The sequence below is a fragment of the Silurus aristotelis genome (genome assembly GCF_946808225.1).
Source record: "Silurus aristotelis genome assembly, chromosome: 1".
NCBI classification, from domain to species: Eukaryota; Metazoa; Chordata; class Actinopteri; order Siluriformes; family Siluridae; genus Silurus; species Silurus aristotelis.
In genome coordinates this window covers 32,898,046-32,920,512 of record NC_139574.1, presented here as the reverse complement: position 1 = coordinate 32,920,512, position 22,467 = coordinate 32,898,046, and the positions used below count along the sequence as shown (strand labels likewise).

Genomic DNA, 22,467 nt, shown 5'->3' with positions numbered 1-22,467 from the left:
GTGGCAGGGGTGTGCTTAGCCCACTCAATTGTGCGTCTTTGCCCACCCAATCAACGTTTGTTTTTATTATTTCAGCCATTGAAAAAAAATAACCCAAAAAATACCAGCATGATTTCTGGTAATGAACTTCTGCATGAACTTCTGATTGGGTGGGCAGCCCACATCCAAATCCAAAGCCCCACCTCAGCAGTGTAGAAGAGTTTTTCCACACACTTCTTCTTTTTCTTCTTTCGGCTGCTCCCATTAGGGGTCGCCACAGCGGATCATCCGTCTCCATACCACCCTGTCCTCTATATCTGCCTCTTTTACACCAACTACCTGCATGTCTTCCCTCACCACATCCATGAACCTCCTCCTTGGCCTTCCTCTTTTCCTCCTACCTGGTGGCTCCATCTTCAGCATTTTTCTACCAATATAATTCATGTCCCTTCTCTGCACATGTCCAAACCATCTCAATCTCGCCTCCCTCACCTTGTCACCAAAACATCCTACATGTGCTGTCCCTCTAATAAACTCATTTCTAATCTTGTCCATCCTCGTCACTCCCAACGAAAACCTCAACATCTTCAGCTCTGCTACCTCCAGCTCCACCTCCTGTCTTTTACTCAATGCCACTGTCTCTAATCCATACAACATCGCAGGTCTCACCACAGTCCTATAAACTTTCCCTTTCATTCTTGCAGATACTCTTCTATCACAAATCACTCCTGTCACTCTTCTCCACCCACTCCACCCTGCCTGCACTCTTTACTTTACTTCCCTAACACACTCTCCATTACTTTGCACTGTTGACCCCAGGTACCTGAACTCCTCCACCTTCTTCACCTCTTCTCCCTGCAACCGCATCACTCCACTGCCCTCCCTCTCATTCACACACATGTACTCTGTCTTACTCCTACTGACTTTCATTCCCCTTCTCTCCAGCGCATATCTCCACCTCTCCAGGCTCTTCTCAACCTGCTCTCTACTCTCACCACAAATCACAATATCATCTGCAAACATCATAGTCCAGGGAGACTCCTGTCTGACCTCGTCCGTCAACCTGTCCATCACCACTGCAAACAGGAAAGGGCTCAGGGCCGATCCTTGATGCAGTCCAACCTTCACCCTGAACCAGTCTGTCGTACCTACTGCACACTTTACTGCCGTCACACTGTCCTCATACATGTCCTGCACCACCCTCACATACTTCTCTGACACACCTGACTTCCTCATACAATACCACAACTCCTCTCTCGGCACCCTGTCGTACGCTTTCTCTAGATCCACAAATACACAATGCAGCTCCTTCTGTCCTTCTCTATACTTCTCCATCAACAGATGGTCACAGATGGTCACCTCTTCTCTCAACCTGGCTTCCACTACTCTTTCCCATAACTTCATGGTGTGACTGATCAACTTAATTCCCCTGTAGTTACTGCAGGTCTGCACATCTCCCTTATGCTTAAAGATCGGTACCAGCACACTCCTTCTCCATTCCTCAGGCATCCTCTCCCCTTTCAGAATCCTGTTAAACAATCTGGTTAAAAACTCCACTGCCATCTCTCCTAAACATCTCCACGCTTCTACCGGTATGTCATCTGGTCCAACCGACTTTCCATTCTTCATCCTCTTAATCGCTGCTCTCACGTCCTCCTTACTAATCCTATCTACATCCTGCTTCACCAACTCCACATCCTCCAACCTTCTCTCTCTCTGATTTTCCTCATTCATCAGCTGCTCAAAATACTCCCTCCATCTTCTCAACACACTCTCCTCACTAGTCAACACATTTCCCTCTCCATCCTTTATTGCTCTAACTTGCAGTACATCCTTCCCAGCTCGGTCCCTCTGCTTGGCCAATCGGTATAAATCCTTTTCTCCTTCCTTAGTGTCCAACCTCTCATACAGCTCCTCATATGCCTTTTCCTTGGCTTTCGCCACATCCCTTTTAACCTGCTGCCGCATCTCCTTGTACTCCTGCCTACTTTTCTCATCACTCTGTCGATCCCACTTCTGTTTTGCCAACCTCTTTCCCCTAATGCTCTCCTGCACTTCCTCATTCCACCACCACGTCTCCTTGTCTTGCTTTCTATTTTCAGATGTCACACCAAGTACTTTTCTAGCTGCCTCCCTCATCACTCCTGCAGTAGTTGCCCAATCATCCGGCACCTCTTCACCACCACCGAGCCCCTGTCTGACCTCTTCCCTAAACCTCACACTACACTCTTCCTCCTTCAGTTTCCACCATCTTATTCTTCTTTCAAACCTTACTTTCCTCCTCTTCTTCTTCGCCTCCAAAACCATCCTACAGACCACCATCCGATGCTGTCTAGCTACACTGTCCCCCGCCAACACCTTACAGTCTCCAATCTCCTTCAGGTTGCATCTCCTACACAGAAGATAATCCACCTGTGTGCACCTTCCTCCACTCTTATACGTCACCCTATGATCCTCCTTCTTCTTAAAATACGTGTTCACCACTGCCATTTCCATCCTTTTGGCAAAATCTACCACCATCTGCCCTTCCACATTCCTCTCCTTAAAACCATACCTACCCATCACCTCCTCATCACCTCTGTTCCCTTCACCTACATACCCATTAAAGTCTGCCCCAATCACCAATCGTTCTTTCCTAGGTACACCATCTACCACTTCATCTAATTCACTCCAGAATCTTTCTTTCTCCTCCATCTCACAGCCAACTTGTGGAGCATAGGCACTGATGACATTTATCATCATCCCTTCAACTTCCACCTTCACGATCATCACCCTATCAGAAACTCTCTTCACCTCCACTACACTCTTACTGTACGCTTCCTTCAGAATCACCCCTACACCATTTCTCTTCCCATCCACACCATGATAAAACAGTTTAAACCCACCTCCAATGGTTCTGGCCTTACTCACTTTCCACTTGGTCTCCTGAACACACAACACATCTACCTTTCTCCTCTCCATCATATCAGCTATCTCTCTCCCTTTACCCGTCATAGTACCAACATTTAAAGTACCAACCCGAACCTCTACTCTCCTACACTGCTCCTTTTCCTGCCGTCTCTGTAGACGCCTTCCTCCTCTCCTTCTCCTCCTTCGGCCAACAGTAGCCCAATTTCCACCGGTACCCTGTCGGCTAACGATACCTGTGGCGGTCGTTGTTAACCCGGGCCTCGACCGATCCGGTATGAAATTCTCATTTGTGATCCGCATATTTGATTTGGCACATGTTTTACGCTGGATGCCCTTCCTAACGCAACCCTCCCCATTTACCCTGGCTTGGGACCGGCACTAAGAGTGCACTGGCTTGTGCCCGCCTAATGGCTGGGTTAGAGTTTTGCCACACACTACTTTCAGAATATTATTAACTCCTCACTGTCCCTAAATCCCTCAAGTTATCAGTTATTAAACCCCTCATTAAGAAACCTTATTTGGATCCAAATAAACTATATTACAGACCCATTTCAAATCTTTCGTTTATGTCTAAGAGTTTAGAAAAGATTGTGTCTGCCCATTTATGTTTCTTCTTACAAGAAAACAATATCTTTGAAGAGTTCTGTATACATCATAACCTTGTGCTCAAGTACATCTAATCAAATGCACATTATCAACTTGTGCTTGTTAATATCATGAACAACAGCTACACTAATTCTTCTCCACTGCTTCTCTTTCTCTCCCCATCCCGAGGCATCCTGAGGTTGCGCCATCTCCAGTCACGTCCCACCTCATGGAGATTATGGACCTTTAAAGAAGTGGATGCCGACCCCGCAAACGTCCCTTACCATCTAGAGACGTACCAGTGCCAATTGGATTTTACTTCATGTGGAGTTTGGACATTGGACCTCTTTAAGTGTTTGAAAGCTCTGGCATGGATAAGCTGGTGTTGATCTGTAATGATCGCAAATGGTGAGCTATTTTATGAGTTGCTCAGTAGCTCCTGGTTCAATAACCTCAAATGAATATAAGACTGTAGAATGGACATTACTCATAATCTTACATTCTGGTGCTGATGTTAGTTTTCACTTTCCAGTGTTTTGTATTGTTTTAATGATTTGGGTTTTGTATGGGTTTTGAGGATTTTGAGTCTGGTTCCTCTCAAGGTTTCTTCCTCATAACATCTAAGGGAGTTTTTCCTTGCCACAGTTGCCATGGCTGCTCACCAGGGATAAATACACATCGCTCACCTTCACTTTTAAATTCTTAAAAGCTGCTTTGAGACAATTTCCCTTGTGAAAGGTGCTATAGAAATAAACTCGATCTTGACTGTTTAGTTATATGTGAAATTAGATTTTTTCCAAAAAATTTTAATACTAGTTATTGGGAGAACTTGCTTAGGTCCCCTGGTGGTCTAGTGGTTAGGATGCGGCGCTCTCACCGCTGTGGCCCGGGTTCGATCCCCGGTCAGGGAACCAATCCCAGCCACTCTTAGTGCCGGTCCCAAGCCCGGATAAATGGGGAGGGTTGCGTTAGGGAGGGCATTCAGCGTAAAAACATGCGGATGATCCGCTGTGGCGACCCCTAATGGGAGAAGCCGAAAGAAAGTTTATTGGGAGAACTGGATTAGGAGTTGGGGCCACGACCACTGATTGCCCACCTATTATTTGTACCAGCCCACCTTATTATAATTGGCTAGAACCAGGCCGGAAGGTGTTTCCAGTGTCTGTGCTTGCAAACCATTAGCGATACATCTGCTCCATTATGTTTAACAAGAGAAATGGCGAAACGGGCTATTAGGTACATTGAGAGATAGAGAGAGAGAGAGAAGACATGTCATACAATTCCTGTCAGATGTCAGGAACACCCATACTTTTATGGTTCTTAAGAGAAACATGCATGTTCTCTTTGTTTATACACAACAGTTAACTGTTACTAAGGTCTATTAGAATCACTGACTTAGTTTTAATATATTTTTGTCTATGAATATGTATTTAATTATTCCCAATACTCTATTATCTTTATTCCAAAACATTATTTTCTTAGGTGAAAGACAGTGTGAGTTTAAGTTAGAGTTTCTATTCAATCAGATTTCAGCCAGGGTTAAAGAAATCTGCCGTGAGCCTTCAGAATCAGCAGTGTGGGTGCCATTAGTGTAATGTACATGTTGTTTAAAGCTGTTGTTTTAACCAATCGGATTTCAAGACGTTGACTCTACATCTGCACGTATATCCTCCATGTTTACTTCGCACACTGAACGATTTATGTATGCAACATATTTTTTTCTCCTATTCTTGCATTCGCACTACTCAATTTACATTTTTTACATTTGTAACATGTCTTTTAATGTAGTTTTTTTTTTTTTTTTTACTTATATCCTTGATAATTTATGTCATTGGATTTGCTGAAGGATTCACAGTCTAAGAATTTCATTGTTTGGTGTAACAGACCATGCTGTACTAAATCATTCAGCTCATGACACCTAATACATTAGCTAATATGATCAAATAAATCCTTATAATAAAGTGCTATTGTAGAGTGTTTTTGTGCCACCCCACAGTGACTATATGCCCCTAACTGGCCATCAATGCAAAAACTGAACTGGCAGCACCATTGCTTGAAACGCAGCTATTAGGTATGGTACATTGTGTGATCCTATTGTAAGAATTACAGTCTGCCTCAACCCAGATTCCAACCCACGCTATATCAAATTAAGATCCTCCACAAAACGGCTTAAATTTGATAAAAATGTAGTTATGTAGTTTGATGTAGAACTTTAATCTTAATCATAGTCTTAATTTAATCAGTCAGAGAGAGGCAGCAAGCCCTCAAGGACCATCTCTACCCAAAAGGTGTCTGAGACTATCTATGATATATATGATTATCTTTCAAACAATATCCTATCCTGACCTGCTGGGGGGCCGGGACCAGCAAAGGTGTAAACAACAGTGACCTCCGGCTCGATCACCCAGCCATGTATTCCTCTACTCATTTCCTACATTTCCTAATTTACATTTAAAAACTAAACCCTATCTACATTTTAAATGGAAGAACAATGTTAAATATCTGGGCAGAGTTTGCTCTGGGTTCTTTCGGACTATGATGAACCCAAAGTGCTTCATGTATTTTGTCTGCTGATAGAGGGCGCTGGAATGCTGGAATGTAAGATGTAGCTGTAGAGAAGAGTAATAGAACAGCATGATTTGCCACATCTTTCTACCATTTGGAGAAATTGTAGTTTAAAAGAATCCGATCATTAAAGTTTCATCATTAGGAAACAATTATATAAACATTTATTCATTTATAAAAAATACACAATTCTCAGGATTTGCCATGAAGAATGACAGAAAATCTGCTAATCCAATTGTGCAAAGCTGTTGCATCACACCAAACAAGACTCGAGGCTGTAAGTGTTGCCAAAAGAGCTTCCACTAAGTACCGCGTAAAACGTACTTATGTGCACATGATATTTCAGTTTGTTTGTTTTTTTTAAACATTTACAGACATTTCCAGAATTCTGTTTTCACTTTCTCATTATGGGGTACTGAGTGTGGATAGATTAATGAGAAAAAAAAATTAATTAGTCTGCAACATAAAATTGAATATGTATATATAGTATTTTGCTCAAAACACAACGTTTGTTACTTGGGACTGTGAAGAGATATGAGTAAAATTCATCAGACCAAAGGTCTTGTGTGTCACATGACATGTCCTTGCATCCTAGGGGTATACAAACATTTGCATATACTGTACATTTGTGTGAACAATCCTCATAGTGGGTGATAATGGGTGGAAATTTTGGTGTGCCAATTCAGTAAACTTCAGTAACCTTGTTATCCTGGTCAGGGCCACATGCACTCATATACACTCATTTACACAGGCATGTACACCTAGGGAGAATTTTAGCACAACCAATCCCCTACCCTCATGCTTTTGGGTAGTGGGAAGAAACTGAAGAACCTGGAGCACAATCCAACAGTTTAGGATGGAATGCAAGACCCAACACCTTGGGTGTTTTCATGAAATTCCGGAGTAAGAACAGGAGCTTTGAGGATGGATTTGGACTGTAGTTAATGTCAACAGTCTGCTACACTGACTCAGGACTACAGTTTGCTTCTGATCATCATCACTGTACCCCGCAACATCGTATATCTGCAATAAATGGACATTCGGTGCAACCCAGATGAGGATGGGTTCCCTCTTGAGTCTGGTTCCTCTCAAGGTTTCTTTCTTATGCCATCTCGGGGAGTTTTTCCTTGCCACAGTCGCCACTGGCTCGCTCATCAGGGACAAACTTACACTTATAAAGAACATCTTTATTTTTATCACCACATTATCTGTGTAAAGCTGCTTTGAGACAATGTTGTTAAACAATCATTGTTAAAACCGCTACACAAATAAAAATGAATTGAATGCAACGAGGTGGCAATGCTACCATGACCAGAATCATTACCACCACAGTTGCTGCAGCAGGTATAAAAATATCTTAGTCTCAAAAATATCTTGGGTTCGAATTACTTGTTGGTTATGGTCCGTATTTTGTTTTTTTCTCTGTCAGTATTTATTATCTACATTATGAACCATTAGTATGCTGAGTACAAAAGGGGGAAATGTATACTACGCACTGTACACTGGTGGTCTTTATTATAGTGATGCAGAAGGCAGAACGCTGGTAATAAAGTTCAAAAAGCCTGTAATAATGAAATATTGTGTTTTATGTACAGGTCTTCAGGTTACATGAGAGCTCAATCGGCTCCATACTGTAAATTCATCCAAATGCACTTTCTGAACCACAACACTGGTCGGATCTGCAACGAAACACACACAGACACACACACAAACACACACACCTATTAAGAGAAGCAGCTATGATAGACAGTCACATTCATGTTAATATATACCAGTTGATGGACTGAAAGGTGCAGTAATAGGGACAGCAACAGCACTAGGTCACGTTCTTCGTGCAACTCGCCGTCCATCTTCTCTCACCTGTCTAATTCCCTATAAATGTCCGTCACGCCCGTGAGTTTTAGATCCTGCAGTGGTGAAGGAGAGGACAAAGAAGGGGAGGGGACGGTTATAAACGAAGCACAAGAGAGATTCAGATTTACGGTTTGACAGAGGTCTGACCTGATTCATCTGCAAATATATCTAATATGCAACCTGACAGTAAACAGAGGGCAGGCACTAACCCTCTCTCTCTCTCTCTCTCTCTCTCTCTCTCTCTCTCTCTCTCTCTCTCTCTCTCTCTCTCTCTCTCACACACACACACACACACACACACACACACACACACACACACACACACACACACACACACACACACACCTATTCAATAGATCCTACCATCAATCTTACAATATTGGTCTTTGAGACACACACACACACACACACACACACACACACACACACACACACACACACACACACACACACACATACAAACAGTGATTGCTCACCATATACACAGCATTTGGTGAAGGTGACTGGGGGAAAAAAGTAAAACAGGGAAGATAAGAATGCGTTCGAGATACCAGATAACAGATGATGAGAACAGATACCAGAAATCACCTGTCTCACATCCTCAGGATTTTCATAGATGTTCTCGACTTCTCCAGAGTGGTGAGACAGAGTGCGCTCCACATCTGCGAACACACACACACACACACACACACACACACATATATATATACAAACTGTATATTAGGGATTGTAAGAATCGTCATTTTGTATCGGGCAGCGGATAAAAGTTGGCATTTGTATGGAGATGCATCATTTTTTTTTTTAATTTTAAATATATGATTTTTAGTAGATGACAGTAGATACTTATAATTATTAGTATAGGAAAGTATGGGTAGATATTTTGATAATTTGGAAATGGACTAATAACTTGTGACCAATATATTATATGTAGATCGATTTCTCCTCGCTAAACTGTTACTCGAGTGCGTTCTCTCAGCACCGCCGCTGCTGCGTGAATATGACGTATCACAACACTATGGAGAGCGAGGCGTGTCCTGAGAGTCACGTAGAATACAGATTAACATGGCAGAGGTAGAGCTGTAACTTCCTGGAGACAGAACAGAAAAACTTCTGGTTTTATTCAAACTTTTTTCCTATGCAAAGCCCCATTTGTAAAAGCGCCATCTGTTAGAAGTCAGAAGGCAGTAAAGTAATTAAATGATTTGCTGTCTGTCTGAACCAAAGAAATAAAAGTGAACTATCTGTACCATATTGAATTGTGTAGCAATATATTTTATCCATTGCATCGTATTGCTTTGATTCGCATTGTGTTGAATTAAATCAAAATCGGATCGCATTACATCGGTAACTGCTTCATATGTATCTTTAATGTATCGTATCATTGGCTATGCATCGAGATGTGTATCATCAGCCTTAATTATGGAGATGCACATCCCTAATATATATATATATAGACATACATACACACACTACAATTATCTACCTTTTAAATCTCTGTCCATCAGACAGTGTGACCTGATGGCATTTAGAATAATGCATGAGGAAAGATAAACGAGACAGAACTCACTCTGAGGGAAGGTACAAGGTCCTCGTCTCCATAGCAACACTCCGACAGCAACGGCAATCATGGGTACCAAAAAGAGGAGGAGAGAGAGAGACGCCAGGAGGACGGACGGCTCGGGTGTACTGTTGCCATCTGGAGAAGAACAGAACAGACAGGCAGGAAGTAGAACAGACAGACAGGTGATGGAGAACGGGTGCAGGTGTCAGAAAGTGTGACGGTGCGTCGTCCTCACCAGTAGGCTGCAGCAAAGAGACGGCAGAGCGGGTGGTTAATTCATCAGGCAGCTTGCTCACACAACAAGGCGTCTCTGTAACAGACACAAAGGGGGAGAAACAGAGCCTTGACTCCATTTATTTCTATTCAAGAAGAGAGGCTATGCATTATCACATGCAGTCCATAAACCGTCGAAAAAAGAAAAGAAAAGATGTGGACGGGAAAAAATCCTAAGAATTCAAAGAGAGGGAGGGAGGAGGAGAATGAACGGCATTACGTAATGTTCCTGTGCTGAGCGTATTCAAATTCCCCATGCAGTGATGAGGAAACAGGCCCGAGCCGGATTTGCATATGGTGGCTTAACATGCAAAAAAAAAGTAGTCTATTGTGTTTCTGTGACAACCAAGGACACTTCTGGTGCCCTGGCAACCATAGGGTGAAAGCTTCATATCGAATTGTAGTCCACTACATTTGAACAATTTACAGTACATTTACACTGCGGTGCTGCTGAGTTCTTTAATCCGATTGGTCGGAGGATCCTGATTGAATTTTCAAGAACAGCAGCTCTGACAATAGTTCCGGCCGTGGCGTTTATGTACGGATGCACTCGTCCTGATGCGTCATGGTTTTCATGGTAAAGACTTGCACAAAGTCTTGGGACTTGTATGGTGTGAAATATAATCTGCAGTTGTTAGGATGGTGGGATTTCCTGTCTTTGTGTGTTTGTGGTGTTAGATTTCTGAAAGAAGTCTCCAGTCGGTGCTTTGTAACAGCCAAAAGCTGCAGGTTATTTTTTTTCTAAGTATATCACTTTGACATGCTGCTCGTCCTTTCGGTAATATGACAATCGTCATCAGTGTTTGAGGAACTTGTATAGTTGTTATAAGGCAAGTGGTAGCAGGAAGTCAATGATTTGCGGACATTCCCCAAACAAGCAATGAATTAGAGCGAGGTATCTCGGAAATCTCTAGAAATGAGAGGTTGTGACAGGGTTAGGTTTTTTTTTTAAACTAGGGCTGATAGAACACATAATGGAGAGAAGGACAGAAATTATTTTATAGGCTTCTCTATGAGTGTACTTTAGCAATAGAAATGCGCTCATCCTTGCTTTTGGATCCAATACGTACTGTATTGTGAAGGTTGTGCAATTGAAATCAGTGAAGCCTTACAGCCCTCTAGAGCACAGCTCTTAATCAGAAGATGACTTATGGAATCTGCGTTATATATCTTAGCGGGTGCGTTATTATAGGCTTTAATACAGTTTTAATAGTCATAGATTGGCTGTAATTAATGTGACAGTCCGCTGAGTAAGTGAATGTAAGGACTGTGGAATGTGACCTTTTTAGTGACCCGTGGAATTCCACTCCCTGATCTGCTGCGCTGCAGGAATAATGATGTGCAAGTCAGAGTGAGGTAGAGAGAGAGACACACACGCACACCCCAAAATAACTCGTTATCTTTCACTTTTTTTTTCTCGGGTGCCCTTTAACACATTTAACAGCAGTAATAAAAACTTTCTTGTTCGCATTCCCCCCCCAGTGACCGTGTTCCCTCGTTTCAGCATTGCCCCCTGATCCAGCAGGCTTTCTGAATCCTGCTTCTGACCTCAGCCTGCCCATTTGTGGATATGATTATGCCTGTGGTGACCGTGTCTGGCGATTTCTTCAACCCTAGCTCAGGATTCGAAAAACAGGATTACTGGTAAAGCCTAAAATAAAGAGATTCCTTTTTGAGGCTTTTCCAAGTTTCCTGTGATCTACATAAGTATTTTAGACGAAATAAACGTTTCACATAGGAGGATCTTTGGGGACTGTTTAGGTCATTGACAAGCAAAATTTATGAACGATTCATAGGAGCATTTCAAGATGTGTCTTGAGATGTCTTACCTGTAGTAGGCATTGTGAGAGTGTACCGGTATTCGACTGTTTGGCCGTCTATTAGTATTAGAGTGCAGGCATACTGGCCAGCCGTGTACCGGGTTAATGGGAGGTCGATTGAGATGGAAATCCGACCCAGAACCGCATTTATTGGCAGATAGCGTTGAGGCTTCCGGACGTGTGTCCATTTCACAGAGTTGACCTGAGAACGCTCGGAATACTCACAGGTCAGTTCCACAGAGGATGACGAGTATGTGCTACTGCCTGGAAACACACACACACACACACACACACACACACACACACACACACACACACACACACACACACACACACACAAACCAGATCAGTAAATGTATAGAGGAGAAAAATGACAGAAAAAGAATGGTTAAGTTGATGCTTATTCATTAGCTAGGTGGATAGCCGAGCAACCAGAGCTGACCGTGACTGATGCACTGTGTCTTCTTCCACTCAAATCAGAATCAATCCTGGCCTAATTGAGCCCACCAGTTTCCACGGTAATGGCAGAGCCGCCAGCGCCGTCAGAAGCGACTGGCAGCAGGTGTAATTACACATAATGAGATCTTTAATGAGGCCTACTAAAAGCCATTATATTAGTGTGTGAGAAACAGAGAGGGGGTCCTTGAAAGGCAAAGACATGACAGTGAGTGAAAAGTAAGGGGAGGAGCAAGAAAGACAGGAAGAGATAGATAGATAGATAGATAGATAGATAGATAGATAGATAGATAGATAGATAGATAGATAGATAGATAGATAGATAGATAGAGAGAGAGAGAGAGAGAGAGAGAAAGAAAGAGAGAGAGAGAGAGAGAGAGAGAGAGAGAGAGAGAGAGAGAGAGAGAGAGACTGATGAAGGGCATGAAAATGAATGCACACAGAATGATAAGCTGTTGTATTCTGGTCAGAGTGATTGATTTCAGGAACTGTGTATTTTGTGAAAACAAACCCAAGGCCAGCATTGTAATTTGCATGTGCATGTATGAAGTGTGTTTGTAAAAGCAGGAGGGCTACACACATGTGGGACACTATAACTGCCTTTTTTTTTCAACCTAATGTGGATCCAGTTACCCTTTAACACAGTCAGCACCGTGATCTGGGCGAAAACCTGGTCATCAACGAAGACTTCACACTGATAGCTTCCTGCGTCTTTCAGCTCCGGCTTTAGGAGGAAAGAGAAGTTTCCCGAACGCACACCGTAATGATTGTGCAACTGGAGGTAGTGGTTAGGCTGATACCCGTTATTTCTCCAGCGGTCAAACTGGAAGATCAGCTCTGGTTTATGGCCCGGTAAGTCCGGACGCCACCAGTAGAGCAGGACGTAATCGCCATTGAAGTCGGCACATGGGAGTGTGACGGATGAGCAAGACAGAGCTGCCAGACCCTTTAAATTTCCTATTTGGTGAAGAGACAGAAAGAGACAGAGAAGAAATACAGAAGAAAAAAAAAATTTGCTTCCTCAGAACAATGCACATTTTCTTGGAGTATATTTTGTGGCTGTGATGTGGTGTGATAAATCTCATTGACATCCACTGGGTTTGATCACAATTGTTTTTTATCATACAGTATTCTTTGATATTTACACTTGATTCTATTCACTATAAGCACAAAATATTGGGAGACCAGACTTTTTCAGCCATATGTGCTTCTTTCTTAAAATGATTGAAGCTATTTAGGAATGGTGGACTTATTTATGTCAGGTCATGACCGGATTCAAGCTCCATTTTCCATCAGACATTGCAGCCTTCAACTCTATCTCCCAATACACACTGATTAGTCACACCTGTTTTCAAATACACACACATCACCGTCACAGTTTAAAAGGACTCTCAGTCATTCAGCTCGTTGCAAAATAATACGTTCAGTTGACTTTGTTCTCTGGTTAACCATGTTTAGATTTCATTCCTTTTTTTGTTTCTTGGTCACGCTTTTGTTTTGCCTGTTTTTGTTGCTTGATAATCGCCTGAACCACATTGGATTTGGCTGCTTGTTTATTATATAAACGTCCCCCCAATCTTCATTTGCACTCGCCATCTTCCTCAGTCCATGACAATTCAGTAAGCTGTTCTGTAAGGATCCTATCAGGATGTCAGAGAATCGACGTTAACGTGGTTCGACAAAACTAACACTTGCTAGTCCTTGCTAGTGGCATTAGCTGTCATCTACAGATGGAGCTATCATAACTCCAGCTAATAAAACACAGTCTGACCTTGTACAGCAAAGCATAGGAAATGTAATAATCTTTTACACATATCATGCACTATGCTGCTTTGACTGTTTTTTTTTGTCTCCAGGTTGGACAAAGAAATTGCATCGAAACCCCCCAAAACCTCTTTAGAAATCTACAGCGTTCTTCAAAACACCTCATTTACAGTAGCTGTTCGTCGTACGAACGGATAAAAATCCCAGTACAATCCCAATGGGGATTTCCGCTAAAGAAAATATCAAGGGCAAGTCGGTACAAGAGGGGCGTGTTTAAAAAACAGGCATGGAAGAGAAAGAACTGAATATCAGGATTAGTGACAGCTATAGATTGATAGCAACGAGGCAACAATATGGTCTGGTTTGATTCACAATCATTTACGGAGTGGCTAGTCAATTTTAGAGTCATTGTTGTGCAGACAGTCATGTGAATGGACCCTTGTGAGCAAGAGCAATGAAAGCAGAAAAGAGAGGAAGAAGCTTAAGAATGGGGAGGAAGTTTCCTCAGAAGCATGTGAACCGAATCTAAACATGTGTTCTGACGCACTGTGCTCTAAAGTGTGTGTGTGTGTGTGTGGGGGGGGGGGGGGGGACTTCCTACTATTTCTACTAAACACAAAATAAGAGTAAGGTATGAAATATGGCCTTCTGCATTCTGATATAGAAGAGGAGCCAGTTGGGATTCAGCCAGTGAGGGAGTGTAGTGGAGCATGTAGCATGATGTTTGCTTGATGATGTAGAATGTTTGGATTAGTAGAAAGTGGTTTCAGGCGGAACCAGATGGTGTGAGACTGATGAGATGGCAGCGTGTGTAAGACCGCGAGCTGATCGGTGTCGAGCACGGCTGAGACAATGGAGGCACAAAGTCTTACCGTATGTAATATTTGGGAAAATTGCCACTTGCTTCTCTGTGATAAGAAAAAGAAGAGAAAAAGACAAAGTGTTTTCGAAGAGTTTCAGAACTATAGTTATCACATTGCCTTTTGTGCAGCTGTATTCCTTAATATAGGTTTTTATATTAAAATTTTTAATCTGCTTAAAAAAAAATTAAGTGCTAAAACCTGCCACAGTCTTAATAATCTACAATAATCTATAGTCTAAACAAAGAATAAAATATGATAAGGGCTGTTATACTGACAGAAAATTATCAGCGATAGAATTGTGTGACGCTGTTACCAAACCAACGTTGATTATTTTCCTAGAACAGCGTGTGTTTTATTCCCTTTACCCCACAGCAATTTGCCTTTTTACACATCAGAATCAGAATCAGAATCAGGTTTATTGGCCAAGTGTGTTGACACACACAAGGAATTTGGTTCCAGCTGTTAGTGACTCTCAAAAGTACAGTTCTGTGCATCGTTCTATTATGTATTAAAGAACAGGTCATACACAAGATATCCATTAATAGTCACAGTCCAAACATAGTTAAAGATATCACTTTCAAAACATTTATAAACATTACCAGTCTCCTGATGTTAGATAGCCAATGCTAAAAGATACACTATTTGCCCAAAATTATTGGGACAAATGACTTTCCCAGCCATATGTAGTTCTTCCCCATACTGTTGACACAAAACTGGAGGTACACAATTGTATAGGATGTTCCTGGGTGCGGTTCCATTAAATAGTCAATTGAATATCATTTGTATAGCACTGTTAACAATGGACATTGTGTCAAAGCGGCATTGCAGTTATAAATAGATTAGGAATATAGATTTTATCTTATATTTCTAGTCTCTGGAAGTTAATCTCTAAAAAGCGAGCCAGTGGCGCCATTGGCAAGAAAAAACTCCCTGAGATGGTAGGAGGAAAAAACCTTGAGAAGAACCAGACACAAAACAGAACCCATACTCAAGGTGACACCAAATGTCTGTTCATTATATTTCTATCATTGTTATAATCTGTTCACTGATAGACACTTGAAGGCAAAACCGCTCATGGCATTTGTTAGTCCTGAACTATTGCAGCAAACTGTTTAGATTAATTACAGTCCAAATCCATCTTCATGGTTCTTAAGTTTAACCTTCCACAGTAACCTCATTGATCTTTAGTCTGTTCATGTGGAACCATTCTCATTGCAATGAGTGGTTTCCAATTGAAGAGAACTCTATCCAGAGGAAGGGCATAATGAATCAAAGATAGTTCTATGAACATATGGTTTACATGAGTTTTGGAGTGGAAGATCTTAAGTGGCCTGCTATAGAGCTCTGACCTAATCCCTATGCAAAACCTTGCCACCCTACATCAGTACCTGACATTACTAACACCCTTGTGCCTGGAGAAGCACAAATCTCCACAAACACATTCTAGTGGAACATCTTCCCAGAAAAGTGGAGGTTATTATGACAGCAAATAGGGACTAAATGTGAAATGGAATGTACAAAAAGCACAAACAAATCTTCTGGTCAGGTGTCCACCAACTTTTGCCTATAGATTAGCTTGTCAAATGAAGTTATAGCTTTATGAAGCACTGAGAATGAAGACACCTTACAAAGAAATGCTTAAGATCTCCCCACGTATGTTATAACCTTTGTGTCTTTTGTTACAAACTTTCATAACGTTACAAAAAAATATATTTCGTGTGCATTTACCATTGTGAATGATCTGTTACTATAGAAACCGAAATAAGCATGAATGAAGGTGCTGACCTGCCACAAATGAAAATTCATAAAAGCTGTAAAATGCAGGCAAATTCAACGTGCTAATATACTACAGTACATGGACAAAAGTTTGTGCTGAACTTATATTCGTATGTGCTTTTTAAACATCCCATTACACGTTTAGTCTCCATTTGCTGTTATATGGTGCTCCACTCTTCTGGGAAGATGTTCCACTGGATTGTGTAGTGTGCTTGTGGAGATTTTGCTAGGTGAAGAGGCCTGGGTGCAGTCAGCGTTCCAATTCATTCCAAAGGTGTTTAAAAGAGTTGAGGTCAGAGCTCCATAGCAGGCCATGCAAGATCTTACACTCCAACCCATGCAAACCAAATGTTAATGGAGCTGACTTTGTGCAAAGGTGCATTGTCATGATTTGGGTCTCCTTTCATGCTACAAAATGCAATTGTGTACCTACAACTTTGAAAACAGTTTGGGGAAGAACCACATATGGCTGGAGTTGGCAGGTGTCCCATTACTTTTGTCTGTATAATGTATTTCACATTTACTTCATTAACTACACCAGATGTTATGAGAAAAGTAATTTGTTTGGTTTATACAATATATTATTATCAAAAAATTGTTTGGTTGTGTAATCAATTATTGAATGCAGAAAACATTTTTGAACGCAGTTTATACATCATACATGAGAACGAGGATCTGGGTAGTTTGAGGAAATGTTATTGTTTGCTTATTCGCTGCATGTTCAATCATGTTTACTGTTAATGCCATTAGTAGTTTCCAGTAGCTTAATAATAGAATTTCCATAAGCAGGAGATCACTGATCAGATTCCAGTAAGCCTTATAACCTTGTAGCATAAATGAGCTGTTTATATTTGTATTACAAATCGGAATGCACTTAATAAATCGTTGTAACAAAAAGCGTGTCTGTTTTTCCAGAGTCTGAATTCAGTCACTGCCACCGTGCCTTAATCTCTTGTTTGCGCTCCGATTTTAACATTCTACTGAATCCTTTATTACTTGTCAGCTGGAGAAACTTTATATAATCTTCTGATATTTACACAAGTGACTTCAGGTTAAAATGGAAGATCAGTCTAAATGGAAAAAAATAATTCCTGCAAAGCTTATAATCTTAAAACTTGAGCCCGGTCTTATAAAATATTTTCTATCCAGCAACCACGACAGTGACACCATCAGACGAGGCATGACTTCGGGGAAAACATCATTACTCATTTTGTGGGTTTCACACCCGCAAACAGTTCATTAGGTGCTTTTTTTTTTTTTTGTTAGCAACTTTGTTCATTCATGGACTTAATGTGTCAGCCAATCACGTTTCAGCAATGCAAGATATCGTGTAAAAAGAGGTCAGTTTAGTTTTTAGTTTTTTTAGTTTCATGTTTACATCTCAGGAAATTGGTTGTTGGCACCAGATGGGCTGGTTCAAATTTTTTTGTTTAGTTTTTGGAAATTACGTTCACTATGAATGGTGCGCAAAACAAAAAACACCCAGAAAGCAGGGTTTGGGTGGAAATGCCTTGAGAAAGTTAAAAGAAAAGACCAGTGAGAGTTAACAGAAAGGCAAGATTTCTCAAAAGAACACTATGGTGAGCACAAAAGCATCTTATAATGCCCAATGTCAAACCACGAGGCAGATAAAATTAGCAAAATTTGCATTAAATATAAACGAAAGTGAAAGGGTAGATTTGCGGTTGCTTACCATAAACATATGTTTTGGTCATGCCCTAAGCTTGTTCATTTCTGGCAATTAATGTTTGGTTTTATTTTAAATCAAATCATATGTATTTGTCAAATACACATACATACTTTTTAAAATATTTTTTTAATATTTCATATTATATTTCAGAAGTTCTGTATTTATCTATTAAACATTCTCCTATTTTTGCAATAGTTGGTTATCTAAACAGAACTCTTTTTAGATAATAATAATAAAAAATATATAATAATAATAATAATAATAATAATAATAATAATAATAATAATAATAATAATAATAATAATACAATTAATATCTTTTTCGACATTAATATACAGGTGTCATATATTGCGTTATTCACTCGTCTAATATTTAAATCCAAAATGAAATGTGCTTTGTTCTTTTTTTTTTTTTTTTTTTATGAAATTGTTGTCATATTATGTAAAGTCTGAACAAAAAAAAAAGAGAAATACCACAAAGCAGAAACTCCAACCACAAAAGATCACATCAGTTTTTCAATATTCTCAGTCAAGAAAAGGATCTGAGTTTACAGTAAGTACCGTTTAAGTGCATGGCGATTTGCATAGGAAAATTTCCAGCATTCGTTTGTTGATTTGTAAAATGGTCAAAAGCAACAACCATGCCACGATCAACATCGCTGAGATTACATTGTAAATGTCTGATGTAACCCTGACCTGAAGCGCTGGACCTGAATCTGCACGACTCCATGCATTATATATGATCTAAACTGAGCAGTGTGTTCAGGTGAATGAGATTTCTCACCATTCACCGTCAACCTGAGTGTGTAGCTGTAGACAGGGTTCCTGCCTTGTCCGTCCACAGTGATGTTGCAGGTGTACGTGCCACTGTCTTTTTTGGTGACAAGGGGCAGTTTGGTGATCAGGGTGCCTGGCGATGACACGATGGTAAATAACGGAGAACCGGTGTGTGAGACCCATGTCCCACCCACTACGGCATAGGAGGGAGAGACTTCAGCTTTTAGCCTCGCTGTATTACGAAAGTAGATGACAGGAGCTGGGGCTAAGGTCACTGAAACACACACACACACACACACACACACACACACACACACACACACACACACACACACACACACACACACACACAAATATGAACACACCCAGATACTGTTAATTGTCTGTAATAAATGATTCCTGACCATTAAGCCAATTACTATTGTTTAAGTAATTCATATTTAATGAAGTAAAGAACACATTCTGTTTACTGCTGTGTCCCCTGATGTTCTCAGAATATCTGTCAGCATGTACTAGCAAAATAGACGGTCTGGAGACATGGGAGAAGAAAAACAATCCACCATTGCATGCATGATAGAAATAAAGACTAAGAAGACTACTCAACATTTAATAACAGCCAGAAGAAAACATTTTTCTTTGATCTTCTTGTCATCCTTCTCTAGCAGGCAATTGTAGAGTCCTCCGCTTTCCATCGTAGCAGTAAACTGCAAAGAGATGGAATTGTGGTCCGATATCAGCAGAGTCCTGCCTGCTTGATGGTATGTTTGCTTGCTGTTCACGCTTTCTTTGATGATGTTCACTGAAAACAGCATCGTCCATAGTTTCTCCAAAGCTGGCATTACCAACCATTCAACCTTCCTTAGGGTTACAAAGGGTTCCTCAGGGCAGAGCAGGGTGACGGCTGCACCATCTTCCACCACGATAACGTCACTCCAACCATTAACTTAAAAAAAAATAAAAATACACCGAAAGACATACACTTTAAGGCATTTGTATGAACAACAATAGAAGTTTGGTGATATTTAAATGAGTTCTGTCCTATTCTATAGGCGTTCTATGGAAATTAATTTCCCATAACTTGGCCAAAGACTCCCAGAGTTTGAGCGTCCTTCATCTTCCCTTAAATCATTTCCAGATTATGTTTTATATGTTTAATTAAATCATTTTAAATAATGGAGGCCTGGTGGGTTTCACAAGCACATTTCTGAAGAAGCTATTTTACTACTAAGAGGGGTGGGGGGAGCTTTGGAGGGAGGTTGGTGCCACAGAAGACTGGAATGAAAAATGGATGGCGTGCGAATCCCCCAAGCATCCAAGCATCAGCCTTTCTTTCTTTTTCTAAAATGACTTTAATATCTTACTGCCTGCCATCCTGACTTTCCACATCAGCACTGAAACCCTTACGAAACACAGTGTGACTTTTAATCTTCAGCTTGCATATGAGCAGGATTTCTTGCTAATCTGCTATGCAGGGTGTCAAACGAATACCATTTCAGTCAACTTCAGTCAATTTGAAACACTGAAAGAGTAAGGTCCATACAGAGTCTGAGTGCTAAAGAAAACAATCAGATGTTATGACGTGCTTTTAACTACCAAATATGGCTTCTGTGCGCTACTGGGTTTTATCAGATGACGCAGCAGAAGCCTGTGAGAGTTTTGCCTAAGGGGTTTCTTGGAATTTGGAGATTAAGAAATGTCTCTGTGTGGAAGCTTCGTGTGACAGTTTGCCGGGCAGCCAAAAATGAAAAATACATGTGGGTCGTTAAAACATTCATCATTTTTATGTTTTTTTTTTTCTTCCTTTATATTTCTTGTAGTCTGGCTCTCTGGCTACTTTCACTGCTGTCACTGAACAGATGTGTGAAAACCCTGATGCAATACACCACGAATGAACCTGCATTAACTGTGGAAATGTGATGGAATTATGCAAAGGAAAAGCATTGTTATAATAATTGTTCTAAAATTTGCACTTTGTTCAAGAAATTCAGGACATTTCCACATCCTTTTTAATCTTTTACTGGCTTTCAAAATACCTGTTACAGACCTCAAATGACACAAGACTTTTCTTTTTTGTTAAATTGTTTAAAAGATTCATACAGGATAAAATGCGCCATTTGCATATTATTTAAGATTTAGACATTTGTTAATTTAACTAGTTAAGTTTCAACTTTTTTAAATGTTAGATAGTTTAGTTTTATATATTTTTAATATTAACTAGTAAAGTTTTGGACTTTTGTTATATTAGCTAGTTTAGGTTAAGATATTTGTTAAATTATCTAGTTAAATTTTTGACTTTTATTAGATTAGCTAGTTTATTTTTATATATTTATAATATTAGCTAGTTAAGCTTTGGACAGTTGTTAATTTAGCTAGTTGAGTTTAAACTTTTTTATATTAGCTAGTTTAGTTGTAGATATTTATAATATTAGCTAGTACATTTTTTGACTTTTGTTACGTTAGCTAGTTTCAAAACTACGCTTAGGCTAAATAAATATATAGTATATACTTATAGTATACAGTATAAGTCTATATACTATATTTATGTATTGTTTTGTTTTAATGTTTAATATTCTTAAAGTATATAGTATATAATTTAATATTAAAACAATATTGTCAGTGTAATTACTTATGTTTATTTTATTTATTTTATTACATTTATTTCTTAATATATACGAAAGTTTTAAACGATATAAAAGGTTTTCATTGACAGCACCAGGTTCAGAACTTGTTCTGATAAGGATTGACACAAACCAAACCAAACTGTACTTTTTTTTTCTTCTGAATTGAACGGCATAACTTACCTCTTTCTGCTGCAGATGGAAGGATGAAACATACACCAATGCATGTGAGAGTAAAAAGAAGAGAATAAGAACTCATATTGTTGTTTTTAGCAATGCTCCCTAGAAGATGTACAGCAGGAACTGGACATCATGTAGGAAGTACAATGTGTCTGTATATGTAATGTGTGTGTGTGTGTGTGTGTGTGTGTGTGTGTGTGTGTGTGTGTGTGTGTGTGTGTGTGTGTTCGTGTGTGTGTGTGTGTTTGTGTGTGTGTGTGTTACTAAATATGAAATGGCCAAGCTAGAGCATAATGTGACAGTATGCTGGATAAGTCTGACAGCTGGGAAACTAGGATGAAAATTGCACACTAGAGCATGAACACACAGGAAAACACACCAGTAGTGTTAGGAATTGATAAACAGAAATACACGCACTTTTGTGCAGGCAATACAACACACACTATGTAATGCAAAATACATGGCAAATGCATATATACCTTTGTGTGTGTGTGTTTGTGTATATATATATATATATATATATATATATATATATATATATATATATATATATATATATATATATATATATATGGGCTGTTAAAATGAACACATTAATAACATGTTAACGCAAATTAATTTTAATGGCACAATTTTAATGCAGCGTGCAATTCTGTTGGACAGTTTTACCAATTATAAAAGTAAATAAATATAAAAGAGCCAAAATTTAATTACAACCACCGAAAAAAAACATTTTTAATCACTAAATATTTTTTTTTACTGACGTGCCAAGTCTCTAATCAAGCACCAAAATCTTC

At 39.9% G+C, this 22,467-nt stretch overlaps 1 protein-coding gene across 4 annotated transcripts; it reads right to left on the bottom strand.

Annotated features, from left to right (window-relative positions):
- Positions 1 to 6,490: 6,490 nt before the first annotated feature.
- g6fl (g6f-like) lies at positions 6,491 to 21,856 on the bottom strand. Of its 4 annotated transcripts, XM_083537246.1 has the most exons (13): positions 21,674 to 21,856; positions 19,694 to 19,815; positions 19,477 to 19,576; positions 18,880 to 19,146; positions 14,640 to 14,675; positions 12,637 to 12,960; positions 11,557 to 11,811; positions 9,690 to 9,764; positions 9,461 to 9,589; positions 8,482 to 8,555; positions 8,370 to 8,396; positions 7,900 to 7,946; positions 6,491 to 7,718 (listed from the first exon to the last, which is right to left on the bottom strand). In XM_083537246.1, exons 1-13 carry the CDS (start codon positions 21,747 to 21,749, stop codon positions 7,679 to 7,681), a joined length of 1,572 nt encoding a protein of 523 aa, XP_083393372.1. In that variant the 5' UTR covers positions 21,750 to 21,856; the 3' UTR covers positions 6,491 to 7,678. The 4 variants fall into 4 exon arrangements, with proteins under 4 accessions (XP_083393372.1, XP_083393369.1, XP_083393370.1 ...); XM_083537243.1 differs by having other exon boundaries at positions 19,477 to 19,815; XM_083537244.1 differs by having other exon boundaries at positions 7,883 to 7,946; positions 19,477 to 19,815; positions 21,674 to 21,855.
- Between the last annotated feature and the right edge of the window lie 611 nt (positions 21,857 to 22,467).